Source organism: Hyperolius riggenbachi, chromosome 8, assembly GCF_040937935.1.
Source record: "Hyperolius riggenbachi isolate aHypRig1 chromosome 8, aHypRig1.pri, whole genome shotgun sequence".
NCBI classification, from domain to species: domain Eukaryota; kingdom Metazoa; phylum Chordata; class Amphibia; order Anura; family Hyperoliidae; genus Hyperolius; species Hyperolius riggenbachi.
In genome coordinates this window covers 152,596,876-152,616,951 of record NC_090653.1, presented here as the reverse complement: position 1 = coordinate 152,616,951, position 20,076 = coordinate 152,596,876, and the positions used below count along the sequence as shown (strand labels likewise).

The 20,076-nt window shown below is 40.9% G+C and overlaps 1 protein-coding gene across 3 annotated transcripts in view; it reads right to left on the bottom strand.

The window, feature by feature from the left end:
* The window catches only part of LOC137527130 (vascular endothelial growth factor receptor kdr-like), a 318,768-nt gene that overhangs the window by 58,357 nt on the left and 240,335 nt on the right, over positions 1–20,076 (bottom strand). For 2 of the 3 annotated variants that reach the window (XM_068247550.1, XM_068247551.1), the window contains 4 exons: positions 19,055–19,161; positions 13,015–13,150; positions 7,887–7,991; positions 450–563 (listed from right to left, as the gene is read on the bottom strand). In XM_068247550.1, the coding sequence (XP_068103651.1) occupies positions 450–563; positions 7,887–7,991; positions 13,015–13,150; positions 19,055–19,161 (462 nt within the window). The remainder of the gene's footprint in view (positions 1–449; positions 564–7,886; positions 7,992–13,014; positions 13,151–19,054; positions 19,162–20,076) is intronic. The other variant, XM_068247553.1, reaches the window with a different exon arrangement.

Sequence of the window (20,076 nt, the reverse complement as noted above, 5' to 3'; positions counted from 1 at the left end):
TAAAGTTACCGTTATAGGGATTGTATGGTATTCCTTCAGTTTATTGCACACTGTGCATGACAGAGCCAGGGCAACTTCAGACTAGTTACATTGTGCAGCATCCATCACAAAGAAAACATGCTCAGCAAATTGCTTAACATTCATCAATATATCAAGCAGCAAAATCATCAAAGTAAAAATTCAGTGGTAATGGTTGTACAACATGCCTACATTAAAAAGAGAACACTTTGATGAATCTGAGCTCAAATTTGTTTTTTTATTGACCCGCGACCATTTATTTACTAAAGAACGTAGTAATTGGTCTGCAGTTAATTCAGACATGAACCTTTATTTATTTGGAATTTTATTCTTTAACTCATGAAGTGCTGAACGGCCTTTGGTCCTTGCTACAGATAAATGCTAGAAGTGTCAGAGGGTTATGAGTTAATGGTGACCACATACAGTCTTACCTCCAGGCTTGGTGCAAGCTCCCAGTAAATTAACAACATTCAGATGATGCCCAATATGGATAAGGATCTTCAACTCGGACATTAAAGCCTTGCATTCGTTGTTTGTTGCACACTCTGTTCAACATAAACAGGACACAGTCATCTCTGCACAATGGGATATTTTTACAAGGCATAGAAAATCCTGTTTAGGTTTTGAAAGAGACATCAAGAGACAAAGGAAAACAACCACAGCCCCTGTGAGGAATCTCAAACACAATACAAGCTCACAACTCATCATCTTTTTCTGACTTTAAATTTCATTTAGCAGCAATGTACAATGGCTTAAGTGAGACTAAAGGCCATGTGCACACTTAGAACTTTTTTATTTGCCCAAAATTATATTTACAAGTCCATTCAAGTAGCACATTTTCAGTACAGATGCGCTATTTGACTCCCAATGCATGCTTGTTGTGTGTGTGTGTGTGGGGGGGGGGGGGGGGGTGACATAGAGAGGCACTATGCTGCAAGAACTTCCTTTACAATTTCTGCAGGAACAATAATGGCTAGATTAAAGGTGGGTAGATTCAGATCAGAGTAAGATCTATTGGCTACCCATACACCACAGGCTGATTCCCGATCAATTTCAGCATGAAATCTCTTGGGAATCGGCCTCATGACATCGCATCTGCCTCCACCATCGCTGCGCCCCTTCTGTAAATGTGCTTCCCTGCCCGTGCATTTATACCTGATTGCTGTTGTCTGTCGCAGTGCCCATACATCTTCCACATTGCCGGCCCACAAGGATACTGGCAAATAGCATTTGGGGCGCGTGTGATGTCCCACGTGCGCCACGTGCTATACACTGGCAGCGAGTGAGGAGGGAATGCAGGACTGGAAGATAGATGGGCACCGCAGCGAGTGACATGGGCAGAGGGGCACATTTACATTTGGGGTAATAGCACCAGGGCTTCCGTTGTGTTCCTATCTCACCCCGATATGGCACTCCACTACCACCATGCACCTGATCGACCACATCCACCCCAGATTTCCTAGCATGTCTATTCGATACACTTAACCAATTTTGGGCCTAAATTAGTTGAATTGTCATTCGGGACACCTTGTGGCAGCACCGATTTACATCCGATTCGATAATAATTATCAAATCGGATGGTCGATCCCCCATCAAATCGTAAGATATATAAGCTTTACTGTGACAAATTCCGTCAGACCACTAAAGAGAAGCCAAGTGTCACTGAGGGATACCGGTACAGACTTTACATTTTACTAAACAGAGCAGGAGTAAGGGTCCATTCACACACTTAATCAGTTGCTGTCAGTTGTAACTGAACGGACAACTGATTAGCAAGGTAATGTCCATGGTTCCCTATAGCTCAGTTCACATTATATATGTTTTAACTGAATCTTTTTCACAATGCACTACTGTTGAACAACTGATCGGTTAAAATGCATCTATTTTTCAGTGTTCAGTGTAAATAGGCCCTGTGGCTGGGTTCACATATAATAGGTGTACAGATCCAGTCCAGTCCAGACCTGACCATTTTCTTCAGTTTTGTATTAGTTTTATGTGGCTGGGTTCACACAAACAATGTTTCTATTTCCTTTCATGTCCTTAAAACTGATGCAAACTGACAGGACAGGGCAGGACTGTAAAGAACTGTATACATTGTATGTGAACCCAGCCTAACTGCATCACTTGAGTAAAGTCTAAGGTGTGTATGTTGCATTAAGGTGGCCACTAACGATCCAATTTCTAATGAAAAATCATTTTAACAGTCAGATAATTTTGATCGGAATAAAAATCGTTCACTACACCATCAACGAACCAATCTTTGCTTCCCATCTATCACAACCAACAAGAAAATCCAAATTTTGGTTTGACAAAAATCCAATCGGACTACTATTTTTATAATGGTTTGTAATCGACTGTGCTTATCAACAGAGATTATTTACAACCAATCCAATCAGAATTTCTGATCGCTCGGACGATTTTTTGCTAGAAATTGAACCGTTAGTGGCTACCTTAAAGCCTCATCTACACGCGTAGATGAGGCTGCGATCCGGCGGGTCGATTAGCCGCCGGATCGCCTCTTCCGCGACCCCGCGCGTGCCCGCCGCGTCCCCACTCGCCGCGCATGCGCCGCATTCGATTCCCCGCTCGTCCCCGCCGGCGCCGCTTATCTTCCGCTCGATTCCCTGCCATTGTCCCCTCGCGGGGAGCGAGCAGGGAATCGGCGGAAGCAAGATCCGTCCTGTCGGATCTTATCAATCGAGCCGCATTAGCGGCTCGATTGATAAGGAGCATCGCGGCCGCATCTACGCATGTAGATGCGGCTTTAGACATATCACAAAATCTGCCAGAAGGAAAGCACAGCTAAGCGAGACTTCTCTTTCACAAAGCAATACGGCTATGCTAAGCAACATTCTAGAATTCAGATTATTATTTTTGTGTTGTTTTTTTTAAAAGGATATCTGAATACTGCAGTCATCTGCTCTCTCCAGATGTGCTGCAGAAGAGAATAGCAAAATAATATTTATAATACACATTATGCTTCACAGTGGTTTTTAAACAAACCCTGAATAAATTACTATGAGACCATTGCTTGTTATTTTCCCTGGAATTCTTGATGTAAGCTCTGACCTGCTAAATTTTATGATGGCGTTCATAAACTTGGTCTATGCTGTCCACTTTGTGAGTTTTGTGAACCTGACCCGATTATCAATGTCCCCTATACAAGATTACGGACAGTTTAGTATACCTGTTTGTTTTTAATGCCCTTTAAAATAAAAATGGATCTATGCCAGCCGCATTCATATTGTTAGAATGGATACGGGTGGCCATTTTATAAAAACAGAAAACATTCTCAAAGCTGTTATTTTGCTTCTTCTCATGCCAGTTGCAGCGTTGTGGGTTTTAAATCATAGTTCTCATTGTTAAACCTGGCAAGCTCACATCTCCTCTTCACATTCAGCTTTTAATTCATTTTTAATACAGTAGTTCCCTTTTTACAAACTGGACAAATTATGGCAGGACAGAGTTTGCTCATTTAAAGAGACTCTGTAACGACAAAAAGATCCCCTGGGGGGTACTCACCTCGGGTGGGGGAAGCCTCAGGATCCTAATGAGGCTTCCCACGCCGTCCTCTGTCCCACGGAGGTCTCGCTGCAGCCCTCCGAACAGCCGGCGACTGTGCCGACTGTTCAATTCAATATTTACCTTTGCAGGCTCCAGCGGGGGCGCTGTGGCTGCTTTCGCTCCGAAGGAGGTGGAAATACCCGATCTCAGTCGGGTCCGCTCTACTGCGCAGGCGCCGGAGACTTGCGCCTGCGCAGTAGAGCGGACCCGACTGAGATCGGGTATTTCCGCCTCCTTCGGAGCGAAAGCAGCCAGAGCGCCTGCGCAGGAGCCTGCAAAGGTAAATATTACGTCACCGCTGTACGGAGGGCTACAGCGAGACCCCCGAGGGACGGCAGACGGCGTGGGAAGCCTCATTAGGATCCTGAGGCTTCCCCCATCCGAGGTGAGTACCCCCCAGGGGACGTTTTAACGTTACAGATTCTCTTTAAGACCTGGTCACAGTAATAAAAATAAAAAAAAATGATGGCTGGAGATGAGGAGCAGTGTGATAACATCTTCTCAGCCCACCTAAATCAGCCATCTACACATTCCACATAGTTGCCCATTCCCACTACTGAATAAGTCTGAAGCTAAGTACCCACGGGCAGATCACAGACAGATAAATTGGGGATCTCTGCCGATGAAGGATCATTTCCTGATCCATCTGACCAAATCTGCAAGCGCCATTTGCGCGTCGTTTACACGATCACAACAAAGCCTGCGAAAGTCATTGAGGATCATATTGATCCTAAGTGATTTAATCCAACATGGTGGCTGTGCAAAAACGAACGTGCACCATGGATACATCGTTAATCATGGAAAAAATTGTTCGCTGTGAAAAAATTGTTTAGAAAGATTGCATTGTGGGTATGGGCCTTGAGACTTCATGCAGGCTTACTATCAACAGTTTAATTGGTAATCTAGTTTAAATTATGCTTCAATGCCTGATTTAAAGGGACACTGAAGCAAAAAAAAACAACTTATGAAATAATGGGCCATATACAATTCCCCTTTTCTCCTAGGTGATATTTTCACAACTTGCCATAAAATTCCGTTTAAGCTTCCAGCAAGTAAGCAAATACTCAAAATAAATGTGGTGGTACTCTTTCACTAACTTTTGGGTACTTTTTCAATTGTAAAATGCTTAAAAGTTAGTTTAAACAGAAGATGAAAAATATCTCCTAGGAGATAACTCAGGTGAAAAAGTGAATTGAATATGGGCCCATGAATTGTATATGTAGTATGGATACTTAATAGAACATTAGTACCAATGAGTCTCACATTTTTATTTTCAATTATATAGCTGTTTTTCTATAACATTGCATCATTCTCTAATATTTGTAGTTTACAAATTACACTCTGTATTTTAAATTATGAAACAGAGCCGAGCTAATGACTCTTTGAACTTTCTGGCAGAAGACTCTGTATACAAAAAAAAATTCCTCTGGGGAGTACTCACCTCGGGAGGGGGAAGCCTCAGGGTCCCAATGAGGCTTCCCCCTCCCCTGTAGCTGCAGGCAGTCCAGCGCTGGCTCCCCCGAAGTGTCCCGGAATCCTTCCTCGACAAACCTGACAAGCGCTGATTTATTTACCTCTCCTGGCTCCAGCGGGGGCACTGTTGCAGCGAAAATAGCCGATCTCTGTTGGGTCCGCTCTACTGCGCAGGCGCTGGAGACTTGTGCCTGCGCAGTAGAGTGGCCCAACAGTGATCAGCTATTTCCGCCTATCTCTGAGGGGGAGAGCAGATACTGTGCCTGCGCTTGAGCCGGGAAGGTAAATATTTACATCGTCGCCGGTCCGGGAGGATTTTCGCCACCGCCATGGGACCAAGGAGGACGGGGGAAGCCTCAATAGGATCCGGAGGTTTCCCCCACCCGGGGTGAGTACCCCCCAGGTGAGGTTTTCTTCGATACAGGTTTTCTTTAAACAAACAAGAAACTGTGAGAGACAGGTTGAGATAAGTGCTTTAGAAAATAGCATTGTTCTCTGACTAAATTAGTCGGAGAGCTCAAAGAAGCTCTTTTGCATAGATAATAACTGAAGTTTCTTAACTTTTCCTGTACTGGAAACAATACTCAAACAAGACTCATATCTTTGGTACTAATGTTCTATTTCTTAAGGTCCGTACACACGCCGGACTGCAGGCAACGATGAGTCCGTCGTCACCTACCGCTGGGTGGGCATTCCAGCGACAACCCGGTGTGTGTACAGTCTGTCTGCAGACTGATATGGCTGTTTCTGAGCGATCCGCCCGGCGGATCGCTCAGAAACAGCCGTATCAGTCCGCCGACAGACTGTACATACGCCGGACTGCCTGCTTAAAACCCGCCCAGTGGGAGGTGACGACAGACCCGTCGTTGCCTGCAGTCCGGCGTGTGTACGGACCTTTAGCTGTACTACATTCTCCTACTCAATCTCTATTAAGGTGGCCACACACCATACAATCTTTAGCAGAAATTGAAGAGAAATATCTGGCATTCCGGATCGATTTAAATCGAAAAAAACGGTAAATCCGATCGGATTTTTCAGTCGAATGAAAAAAAAGCTTTCGATTTTTTCGAGAGATACGATCGTTTTTATCGAATTACTGTAAAATCGGATCATTTTATTGTATCGTGTGTGGCCACCTTAAGTTTTAAGGTGGCCACACACCATACAATTTTTTAAATATCTGTTCAATTTAAGAATTGCAATCAATTTTTATGACTGATTGTAACCTGTCAAAAATCTAACCAATGTACCACACACCTTTGTTCAATTTTGTACCCAATTATGATAAAAATGATTGGAAAATCAGAGAAAATTGCTAGGGTGTGTATAGTAATAAATTGACAATCTAACACACACCATACAATCTTTAGAAAGATTGAAGAAAAATATCTGGCATTCCAGTTCGATTAAAATCGAAAAAACCGGGAAATCCGATCGGATTTTTCAGTCGAATGAAAAAAAAGCTTTCGATTTTTTCAGGAGAGCCGATCGTTTTTATCGAATTGCCGTAAAATCGGATCATTTTATTGCATCGTGTGTGGCCACCTTTAAGCAGATATCTGATTGTGAAGCTATTAACCTGCAAGAACTCGAAAGCTATGTGTCAATCTCCACTACTCCTTTCCCCACCTGTTCAATGACAATTTACCTTCAAGACTGATCAACTTTTCAATAGATAAACTTTTCGAAATAGATTACAGGTTGATTGGATGGGAGTTTTGGCTGCAACAGACCACCAAGAGATTTAACAATAGTGAAATTGGCCTATATAGGTTTACACACAGTGCTGTACCGCAAGGATACACTTCACACCCAAAAAAAAAATCAGTGGAGACACTTTACAATGTAACTGAATACTCCTTTAGTAAATTACCGCTTTATATTTCACAGTATGATAAACAATTTGTAACTAGTACTATAGACAAATAATATGGGTGTCTATTCACTAAAAGACAGTAAGGTCAGTTTCACAAAGCAGATTGGCGGCAGCAGTGGTACGCGGCCCAGCACCGCTAAAAACAAGCCTTCGGGGATTATTGCGTTAGTTCATGGTAATCCCCGTGTGGCAGCCAGCCAAGCGGGGAGCGATGATCACTTCCTGTGGCCGATGCGATCACATGTGCGGAAGCAGATTGCAGAAATACCACTGCCATAGATTTACATTACTTCTGGTCCACCGCACTTCGCCACAAGTCGGACGCATAACTGCGCAGTAATGTAGGTTTATCCGAGTGTCTGCCGCAAAAACATCACTTTTGTCGCATCACGCTGTACCGCGTCAGTATGAAATTCTCCATAGACTTTCATTGCCCTGCCATGGGGTGCGGTATAATTAACGCACCGCCCCAGTGTGAAATGTTTACCGGCCAGTACGCAAACTATGCAGCGTATGTCCCATAGTTTGCGTAACTCATATTAGGCACACATTGGGCTCTATTCACAAAACTTCTCATAAATGACTTATTTATCACCTAATTGAGAAACAATAACCTATCAGCACCTTTACAAGTAAAATAACCACTCAAAGTAAGTTCCTGATTAACTTAAATATTACTTTTCTTACGTTAATTCTTTTATATTTTTGCTCTTGGGGAGCTTAAAAAAGTAACATAGATAAGTTGAAAACAGAGGGCAACAGGTGAAAAAGCTTTGAGAATCATGCCCAATGTGTTCATTGCTTTTATACTGGTAGCATCCGCATGATGTGCACAGAGTGACTAACGCACGCGTCCTGAAATTTTACCATTTTTTAGTGACTACACCACATTGAGTTCCATATTATGAATATTGTTAAAAATGTATCAACAGAGAAACACAAGTAGAAATAATACCTTTAAGCATCTTAACAGCAACAGTTTTGCAAGTTGAACATTTATCAATGCCAAAAGCAGAGGCTTCCACCACCTTCCCGAAAGCACCGTGGCCCAGCGTTTTTCCTGTAGTTATAAGATCCAACAGTGAGCCACAGCGAAGATAAACAACACAGGCTGAACATGCAAAGAAGATCATGCAAGATACCTAGAGACAGACTTATGGAAACTGGAGCAAGACTGAAGCTGTTGTTCATAATGATCAGGTGTGTTTTTTCAGGAAACTGCACTCTGGTGGCAATGATCTTCAGTTTTGTTTCAATTCTTATTTCAAAAATCAACCACACAAATTCATGCAAAAACTCAACATAGAAATCAACATAGAACTCTATGAAACTCAGAGAAAAAGAGAGAACACCAAGAGCCCAATATAGTGTAGTATGTACTGGTAAGGTATAATTGATAGAGTAATAATATTAATTTAATACTCACAAACCAGGGTTACCAAGTAGGCAACCACTGTCAAAGCAGGTGGGGAGATTGTCCTGACCCCACTCAGGATTAAAAAGTCGCTCTCTGTAGTTGAAGAAGGAAGGGTACAACCCTCCACCAAGGGTGGACTTGATGTAGATAATAGGATAACAGAGGCGCCAATAGGATAAACAACAGATTCCTCCGGAATATAGTAGATATCCTGAGATCGCAGAGACTCACCAAAGGGGAGTCCAGTAGGATAGTGACATGAAAGAGATGTACGGCACATCTAAGTGTAAACCGTCTTTATTACATAACAAGTAAAACAATTAAAAACAAGGAAGGCGACAGGCGGCACCATTTTATTTGAGGTCTTCTATTGACCATTTTATGCGCGCTACTTTTTCGGGGTTCCCAGTGCACGGGCCCCGTATGTGAGTTTTCCTTTATCCTTGTTTTTAATTGTTTTACTTGTTATGTAATAAAGACGGTTTACACTTAGATGTGCCGTACATCTCTTTCATGTCACTATCCTACTGGACTCCCCTTTGGTGAGTCTCTGCGATCTCAGGATATCTACTATATTCCGGAGGAATCTGTAGTGTGCAACATCGCTGGTGAAACGACACCATTTGAAAGTTCTGCGGACCACCTATCAAACTCGTTTACAACCTTATAATGTGGGTTGTTGGAATCTGGTAAGCCTTGCTTCTTTACCCTTTTGTTCGAAGATCCTGTATACCAAAAAATGATGAAAGCTGTATTACTATAGACCTGCGCTGACTTTATATATTCATTGCTTGTGTGGACTTTTGGACATTGTCCTTCTCGGCTGCGGTCGCCTTCTGCCTTGGCGCTGACACTTGTTTTTTATAATAGGATAAACAACACTAAAAGAACTTAAAAACCCATCTTGGTAATAGAGGAGGCAGTGGTGGACTCACCCCCTCCAAGCAGAACACACGACTGTGGATTTTCAGTCAAAACAATTTTATTGGATACTCCAAATAAAGTGCAACGCGTTTCACGGGATACAAACCCGCTTCATCAGGCAATAACAGATAGGAGTAAACAGCATCTGCCAGTATCATCAACACTGAGCGCCTCTGTCTTTGAGTCGTGTGTTCTGCTTGGAGGGGGTGAGTCCACACTGCCTCCTTTATTACCAAGATGCGTTTTTAAGTTCTTTTAGTGTTGTTTATCCTATTGGCGCCTCTGTTATCCTATTATCTATGAAACTCAGGTACAACACAATAAAGGGAGAATAATGAAAGCTTAGCTAAAACCTGGTAATACATTACACATTAAATGGTTGATTACTAGTTCAAATATATAATAGAGGAAGGACATATGACCATTAAATAAAAAAAGGTTAATTCTGTAGGTGACAATTTCTGTGGTCTGCACACTGAATCACTGCCAAATTAGGTCCATGTCACACAGGCAGCTCACTCACCACAACTATGTTGCAGCAACTACTGGCTGCAACTAGACTTCACTATGTTTAAAAAGAGTTGGCAGTAATTCTAAAATCAAGAGTGGTGATCATTTACTCTATTCAAGGGAAGAGCTATTCTCCCCTAAGAAATAAATATGGCATTATAAAAGTGGTTACCAGGATTTAAAATCTGGATTACAAAAAAAAAGTTGATCTGTTTTCAGATTGCTACTTTTTGTAACAAATATGCCCATAACTTTAACATATGTATTTCTGCAGCATTACAGTTAGTTCTGGGGACTTCCAAAAAGGCACCATCTAAAGCCATCTCATTAATTAAGATAAAAAGTAACAGAGACCTCCAATACAATTAAATAGTCAAGTAGGTCAGTTGTACATTAATGTCAGATGCCAGGAAGTGGACATGTAGGCGCAAAAAGCAGACTGTCAGTACTGAGATACTTGCTCACATGCAGTCTGAGACGGCTTAGAATCTTAGATGGTACCTGTTGCAAGTTCTTTGATTTGCTGCAACCATTGGACTATTAAACAGGTGTACCCGTAAAGTCTCTGGAGCTTTATTTTCCTGCATTCCTGTCAATGTAGCCCAGCAGGTGTCAATGTAACCCAGCAGGTGTGACAAAAGACATGAGGATGTGCCCTGTAAAATGATGTTCATCAGCTTCTGATTCTCTTCTTGGTGAGAAACACCTCTAAGATCTTAGATTGGATAAAGCACCTTGGCAATTGTACAGGTTGCACACCAGTCCAGGATTTATGTGTTGCTATGTAGATGAACAAGATCAATTTTGGCTAGTCAGAGGTGAAGGAATGTGCAGGTCAGGAAGGAATTCGTGCTGATGGGTTCATTCCTCCCTTGTGATAGAAACCAAAGTTTCTCAAACAGAGATAAGAAGGAACCCACTATGTGATGACAATTTGCAGAAATATTAACACCAGTACAAGACATGTATATACAGTACATAGATGAGCAGACTGCATTAAACATACAACATGCATAAGAAGCTATAGAGTAGGAGGTGCATTTGTTTAACCTTTCATTCTGTGGAAATCCTATGAATAATGCAGCACAGATATATACACAGACAAGACACAGATCATTTATATTGCACTGTTCTCGTGGTGGATTCAAAACGCCAGAACTGTAGCGACTAGAGTGCACTCTGTAGGCAGTAGCAGTGTTAGGGAGTCTTGCTCAAGGTCTCCTTACTGAATAGGTGCTGGCTTACTGAAGAGGCAGAGCTGAGATACAAACCCAGGTCTCCTGTGTCAGAGGCAGAGCCCTTAACCAGTACACTATCAAGCCACATATTTGTAGATGTAAGATTACTTAATTATAATGGAGTTGGATTATGGAGAGGGGTGGTTTTGAGGAAAGGTCAAAGGAGGGACTTGGTATTCAGGGAGGTGGGGATGTTAAGTTAGGAGAGTGGGCGGAACAAATTTACAGGAATTTGGAGGTCAATTTCTTTACTGTTATACCTGACCATGAAACACATAAAACACAGGGGCGTAACTAGAAATCACTGGGCCCCCCTGCAAATCTTGAGACGGGGCCCCCTACCCCAAGCCCCTCCCCCTTTTGGCACAGGTAAACTGAGAACCAATGTTATTCAATTGGCAAGTGCACACTTGAATGTGTTTTCCAAAGCACAAGACCCTGCTGAACACTGTCTACAAATCTTTGTCTGCAAAACTTTGTATAATTCCTTATCTGTGGCTGAGCAGACGCAGTGATTAGAACAATTGTGCAGAGAGCAGAATTCTTTTTTCTCTCCATGCACTTAGTTGTCAGTTTCTTAGGACAGGAAAAAGAAACTTCTCCCCCTTCATGGGCCTCCCTGTGGCTTCTGGGCCCCCCTGCGGCTGCATCCCTTGCAGGGCCTATTGTTACACCCCTGATAAAACACTAAACAAATGCAGGATCCTACAAGAAGTAAAGAAATGGTGAAAAGGTCAGCACACAAGAGGAATGGAAAATCGAGAGAATCACAGATAGCTGTATTTCTTTAGTACATTAAAATGGAAATCATTACATGTGACCACAGCGTATGCTTGACTTATTCAAAGGATTTGGTGATGGTAAATAAGCTGCAGTATTGTTGGCTGTAGATGTACAGATAGCTATACTATATGATATCAGTGCTCTGCTATTACAATGTGTGACCTTGTCTTTATGAAATCACCTGCATATGTGGGAAATGGCTCCCACAGCCGATTAGTATCTCATGTTTCATGTATATCAAACAGGCAGGATGGAGACTCCAGTTGTACAATGACATCAGTGTATGATGTTACTGTATCACTCCATTTTCCCTCCGCAGAGTCTTTAGCTAGGCCAGGAGGCCAAATCTCTCTCATTTGGAGACCAGAACTTGAGTCAGAGCTGATAAAGATCCAGTTACCCACTGCTCAGATTAAGCTTCTAACCTGGTGTGTGTCCAGTATAGATTAAATAGCATAACAGTGAAAAAATAATTACTGGTGACAGCATACCACTGTGATTTAATTAGCCTTATGGAGAAGATAGTGTGAATGTTTTGTACCTAATCCTTTCATATAGCGCATCCAACTGGTACATATCCCTGGCAGTATTGCAGTCTATTGACAGCCAGGCTGAGCTGGCTGAATACTTTAGCAGTTAAAGGTGGAAAAAACCTGCAGCTCATCAATAAATCATCTGGATTGTGTATGAGTCACCTAACAAACTATTATTGGCCCAGCACTATACATTTGTTTTTATGCAAGTTATTCAATTATAGTTTTTCCTCTTTGGCATTGTATTTTCTTTTTTCTCATTATGGCTAAAATGTCTGTCAGTGGATGCCAGCAGACTGACTTTTTATCTGCTCCCACTGAAGCAGTCTCACTCCTTCACCTGCAATTCATTCTTACAGAATTACTTGTAATGTAACACAAATTAAGGGAGAGACTGGTGAGAGCTAGGTAGTAGCTAGGATCATTATGTGCAGCCATCTTATTGCTGGGATCACCAAGGCATATAAAGAGAAATGCTGAATAACGCCTGACTGTCAGCATCTATACTTAATTTAGATACTAGGTGTGGATGAGCTAAGGGGCCCTTAAATACACATAAAAATGCCAGGGGTGTGCTATTATAAAGGTTTTGCATTGCTTCCTAAAGAAAGATACAGAAATGACAAATAGAGAAGAGACCACAACACACACACATACGGTACATACATAGATACATACCCAGGCTGAGCCTGTCGCGAGGGAACTCCCACTTGCTGCTGTCATAGGGCAGCCGCTCACACTGCTCATTCAGTGGCATTTCATCAGGATCCATTATGATAGACAGGTAGCCTGTTTTTATTTCTGATGCATGTGGCTGAAAAGAAGTAAAACAGATGAGACAATGCTTTTTGGCCCCCCTCTTGGACAAGAAATCTGCTGGACGATCTGAGTGAGGCTTGGTGTAGTGTTAGTCATGGAAAAGATTCAAAAACATATTTTTTTCAAAATAATAAAAAAAAATTGCTTTAAGTAATGCCTTTAATGACTAATAGGGATCAGTGAGAGCGTCTTGCTGAGTGCAGAGGTGAGAGCGGGATATGGTGGGTTCACTCACGTGGCTACCACCTGCATTCCGCTCATCCCTAATGACTAACTGTAGATAGATTTCTTGCAGACTTTCAGACTAGGTTCACAGTGGTCATTAAATGAGTGTGAACTGCAATGGGGGCTGGACATAGGCTTACAAATACAAAGCCTGCATGCAGCAAGTTAGAATAACACAAGTTACACAATGCAGTAGTGTGAACAGCCCCATGGAATTGTATGGGCAGTGAGTTGACATGCAGAACTATTCTACAACGCAATTGAGCGCACTGTGAACAGGGCCTCAAAACCTACATTTCTTTTCTAGGCATTATATACAACTCAATCAAATAATGGTCCTGTTTCATGTCTGAAAAGGAAAACTTGGGTTACACATTTTTACAAGGAAAATATCTACAGTTAGTCAATAGGGTATAACCTAAAGAATCTTTTAACAAAAAGTTTCATTTGGATATTATAGGATTTAATAATCTTAATCAAAATGTGGGCCTCACATACAGGGCTTGATTCACTAAACCATGATAACTGTTATTAAGGCCGTTGTCGCGTGCATTTTCACATTTGCATGTGATTGCGAATTATCACGCAAAAACGATATAATTTTTGCGCAATAATTCGCAATTGCGCGCAAATGCAAAAATGTGCGCAAAACCGTCAGTGATAAGACTTATCACGGTTTAGTGAATCAAGCCCACAGTGTTTTTTAGAGCCATAGATAGTTGCTTATGCCCCCATCTGCTGGGAAGAGCACAAAGGAACAATGCTATGTACACTATTGTTTAGGAAACAGCAGGTTATGAAATTATGGAATGTGGGTTATAGACCTGTGGGTTACAAAAATGTACAGGAAACTCCTAACTCCTACAATGGCAGACAGATTATTCACAATTCTGTGGCTGTAGATATAAATATGCTAACTAGGCTTGTACTTGTTCCATGTTTAAGTAGTTGTGTTTTATTATTACATCTTTTATTTTGTGAATATCCACATAGAAAGAAGTTTGTGACTGAAGGCCCGATTCCACTTATGTAAAATCAGTGTTTACCCACATACAAATTTGGATGGGGAAAGACAGCCTATTGACATCAACAGGCTGCCTTCCAATTCACATGTGTGGGAACAACCGAATGGCACGCTGCTTTTTTTCCACATCACACATGCAAATCCCTCTAGCTGTGCCGAGGGATTCCGATGTGTGTCGCATCACAACATTGTCAGAATTGCATCATGCACAATGCATGCTGAGCACTGTGGAAACGGGTCCTATAAGTTCCAAAAATAAAAAAACTGTTAACATTTGGAACTTTGCTGATTAGTTCAATGTGTCCAGAGATGGCCCTGTGTGTTTTACATCTTTTTCATTTAAAGCACACAAATCTCATGGTTGCCAGCTGTACATACGTTTACAGACAGTCCACAAAAATAGCAAATTTTTGCCCATTTGTAAAAAATAAATGATGTGTCTGAACAATTTCCTGCCTGCCCCCTCCACTACCTCAGCAGAGAAGGGGATGGAATAGTATACATTGGTTACAGGTATTGCATTCAGAGCCCTGTGGTATAATGGAGGCAATATAATAAAGGCACAATGGGATCTGTAACCGTTAAAAAAAATTACACCAGCACCCATATGTCCAGATTTTTTCCTGCATTCAGAATTTTTAGTCTTTTTTGATAAATTGTAGGAGCTACTTTTGCTAAGATGACTTTAGCTGGAAACACTGATCATCATTAGAAGCCAGAGAATATAAGCATTGTGTATATGGCAGCCATTTTCAAATCACTGAGGAAACCGCACATTCCTCATCTCCTTGGGGAGTATTCAGGCAGCACAGGTAAAGTTTAACCAGGCTTTATGAAAACTATGTAATGCCTCATATAATTTGCATAGGTCTCAACAAAAACAAAAGTTAGCCTTCTTAAAACAGAAGGTATTTGCGATAATTCAGGTTGGAGTGAGCATGTGATGTATCCCAGTGCATCACTGCTGAAATATGCAAATCATCCTTTGTTCTCCCTGGTTAAAGAAAACCTGAACTGAACATTAAAAGTCAAAATAAACATACACAAGTCATACTTACCTCCTGTGTAGTCTACTCCTCAATCTGTTTTTCCTCTCCTGCATCCTGTTTGTCTACTGTGATCAATGGAATTCTCCATCCTCCATTTTGAAAATGACCATCGCCCCATAACAGCTTCCTGATCAGCACACTGTTAAACTGTAACATCTCCCACTTGAGCCATAGGGAAACATGGACACATCAGTTTTCCTCTCAGCTGTAACTGACAGCAACTGATATATAACTGACAGCAACTGATATATTTCAGTTCTGACAAAATGTTGTCAGAACTGGAAGGGATCACTGTAAGAAGAAAATGGTGAGTTTCTGAGAGGAACTGATGGCAAGGTGACTATGTACTGTTCATTTGAAGTTACCTCATGTGTTTATTTTAAATAATTTTACTCAGTACAGGTTCTCTTTAAACACATCTCCAGAACCACTGGAATGCAATGATGTGTAATTACTTTGTACAGAGCTACAATAAACAAACATGCATACAGTTTCGGATTGGTTGATCCTCATGAGTGCATGGCATGGATTAATGTGGCTCTATGGAGTAGAACTTGAAACACCCAGAGTACCCAGCAAGCTCATGGTGAACCACAACTCCTGGGAGTGTGTAAGGCAGTACAAATGACCAAAAAGCCCTTTTACTAAAATGTTAAGCAAAACAAAAGTTCTGTTTTAAGAAGGTAACATTTGGTCCTTTGTAACTCCTAACGCACTCCAATGAGTTCTGGTTCACCATGAGCTTGCTGGGTAGTCTGTAACTCATAGATCTCAACCACATTGTCTCACTTAAAGCTGAATTATTGCAAATACTTTATGTTTTGAGAAGGCAAACTACACAGAGCATTGTTTTTTGTAGTAGGAGGGCTTTTCGGTCTCTTTTAGTGCCCTATACTTTCCTAGTGGTTTAGGTCACCCTGAGCTGCTTGGGCATTCTGTTGTACTGGTTCAAGCCCTATCCCATAGAGCCATAATAATCCCTGCCATGCACCGATGAGGACAAAAAGTCTGAAACAGGCTGTATATTTGTTGGGTTGATGTGGCTTTGTAAAATGTATAAGCTATAGGCTTGCTATACACCAGCAGTTCTAAATGTAAGCCAGGCTACAGGGGCATAAAGAGATAATTTGCATATTCAGTAGTGATGCATTGGAAGTAACCCCAGTAGCTCACTTAAAGAGAATATGTACTGTCTGATTTGTACAACAAAAAACATACCAATCGAGTCACTGTGATCTCCTGGGCCCCTCTTTGCTGTTACCGCCGCTCCCCGCTGCGATCCTGGCTTTCAATCACCAGTTTTAGGCAGTGTTTACAAACAAAAAACATGGCCACTAACCAGGGAGTGATGTTTGTATATATGTATATATATATATATATGTATATATATGTATATATCATGTTACAGTATACTACAGGTTTTTATTATATAGTGAATTATCTGCACTCCAGTCTGGGATTCTCGCAGTTTCTCAGCACGTGACAGGCAGCTCCCTCCCCCCTCAGCCTCACAAACTGCATGTCACAGACACGCTGTCTGTAAGAAATAAACAAAGCACACAGAGCCTGCAGGGGGCGTGCATAACTTGTATTCATTACAACAGAGGCAGCCCATTCCTCCCTGGATCGACAAAGCTTGACAAAGAAAAGGAGATTAGATATATTACATAGACAGTGCAACTAGAAAGGGCTGCAGTAATCCAGACCACATTAGAACAGATATAGGAACTTATAGGATACAAGAAATAAGGCTGAACATTTTGTTACAGAGTCTCTTTAAAGGTGGCCACACACAATACAATAAAATGATCCGATTTTACGACAGATCTCCCGAAAAAAATCGAAAGCTTTTTTTTCATTTGACTGAAAAATCTGATCAGATTTCCCATTTTCTTCGATTTTTATCGATCTGGAATGCCAGATATTTTTCTTCAATCTTTCTAAAGATTGTATGGTGTGTGTTAGATTGTCAATTTATTAATACACACACCCTAGCAATTTTGTCAGTTTCCAATCATTTTTATCATAATTGGGGAAAAATTGAACATACGTGTGTGGTACATTGCTCATATTTTTGAAATGTTACAATCAGTCAGAAAAATTGTTTGCAATTCTTAAATTGAACAGATATTTAAAAAATTGTATGGTGTGTGTGGCCACCTTAAGACTGAATTGTCACAAATACGTTCTGTTTTAAGAAGGCAAATTATTCTGTACATGCAACGTTTCCCTCTTTGTATAACAGGCAATGTAGGCAGTGCATGCATAATGCAAGTTATACTATTTGCGTAATGCATTAAATAATGTGTTTAACCTTTACATGTGCTGCCGCCACACGTAAAGTTTAAAAGCATATAGAGAATATACCCAATGGAGGTGGTGAGCTGTCAATGGTTTCCTATGCATAACTTACTTTTATTCACTGCATGTGAATTTCCGAGTCACTTCATATAATTTTCTAACTAAAAAGTATACCTTTTTAAAGGGAACCAGAGATCAATGTTTCACACAAAATAAACATATCAGTTGATAGCTTGTAAAGAATAAATGCTCTACCTGATAATTTCGCTGCTCTAGTGTGCCTTTTTTAGTGTTTTTTTATCCATTATTGCTCCAGGAAAAATCAAATATGGCCGCCGGCTCATATCCCTTCTCTTTCTGGGTTATGAGTTGTTCTGGATGTGCTGTCTAGGCTATATGAGACTATGCTGCTATCTAGGCTAAATGCAGCCTTTCATCTATGTGCTTTCATTTTGGTATGATATCTGCCTGTAGGAAGTGTCTCTCATAGGAATGAAACTGCAGTCATCATCAGTATCTTGTGCACACAGAGCACACAGGGATCATATTGCAGCAACAGAGCTTCTCTCTCAGCAGGAGCAGCCCCTCCCATGTCATCACAGCTCTCAGTATGCAAAGCAGGAAATCTAAGCCAGGAGGGGGAAGGCTTGGGCTTGAAAAGACTCCACAGAAGAGTGACTCAGCTATAATGATTCCAGGTCAAACCTCGACTGAATAGTCGGTGGATTCTTATCACAGTTGCTAATAGACTAATTAAGCAGATAACAATGAAACTAAAAGCAGGGTAGGTGTTTACTGTCATGTTCCCACTGATAAATGTAATAAAATACATGAGGGTGCTTCATCTCTGGTTCTCTTTAATGATGGTTCTGTTCATTTTATAATTTCATGTGATCCAAATCAACATTGAATGTTCTGGCATCCATAGAAAAATCTGTTGCCAGAGCCCTGACAACTGCATGAAAAAATGATTTTACATGGTATAACTTAATAAATGTTCCCAAGGTGGAGGAAAAAATAATTTTACATCGTATAACTTAAATGTTGCCAAGGTGGAGGTAAGAGCAAAGAATCAGGATTAGATTGCAATAAATCAGATTTACCATGACTCAACAGGAAAACAGGCTAAGACACAAGGAAGAATGAAGAAATAGCAATAAATAAGTGCTCAGGCATAAATAAGAAGGAAGTGTAGGAACTGTCATTCATAAACATGACCCAGAAAATGTGAAGTTTGTTTTGATGCAATTCCAGTACAGTTTAATGTCACATAAAGCAGCCAACCACAAAACAAAAATACCTTTTTCAGCTTTCGTATGAAAAGAGTCAAAAGGAGCCAGAACAAGGTTGCAGCCAGTCCTGTACATACAAGTACGATGACCTCTATGTTAGATTTCTCATCTCCACCTGGGGACAGATTTGTACAGGTCACATTATGGAAAGTGTGTGTTTCTTGTGAACAGGTTGGTTACTTCAGGCCATACCGCATGACAACCACTAGCAATACACATACATCAGTATAGCTTTGTCAAGCTAAAGGGGTAACTTTGTAACCTAACTTGACCTTTGTAAACAAAAACACTACATAATATGTGTTGCTCTTCCTATTAGCAACATGCTACTAGGCTTTTCCCAGTAGCCTAAATTTCACTATATCAATAATTAGAAGATAGCAGAGTGAGTGCACACCAATGCCTTAAAACATCCCTATACTTTTCATACACAGCGGTGCAACATCCGGATGGAAACCAGCTAAGTATCATGCAAACAAGAGAGAAAGGGGATATCCAGGAGCAACTTCGCCATAAAAAGTCCAATCTTTAATGCAAAACTTTCTTAAAAAACATCAGAAGGTAAAAAAACAAAGCAGCAATACTTAACGTTGTGAGGTAGTGCAGGAGGTGCAGAGGCTGGGACCAGCCTCTGCACCTCCTGCACTACCTCACAACGTTAAGTATTGCTGCTTTGTTTTTTTACCTTCTGATGTTTTTTAAGAAAGTTTTGCACTAAATTTCACTATAGTTGCCCATTAACTTATGGCTTAGCTATGCTTCTTTGACTTAACTCATGATATATCTCTCCTTATCTGTTTATCTCATGAATTATCTCTCTTTATTTGTTTATCTCATGAATTAAAGTTAAGTTGAAAAATAGCTAAGCTCTATGAATTAACCCCTTGTTCCATAACACTCATATAAAAAAACTGTGCCTGAACACTGGCTTTAAGATCCCTCTAATATTTTCTGTTCCATATGACGGAATGAATTACCAAAATAAAGGATATGCCTTATAAAACACAAAAAATGTAATAATAACAATAAT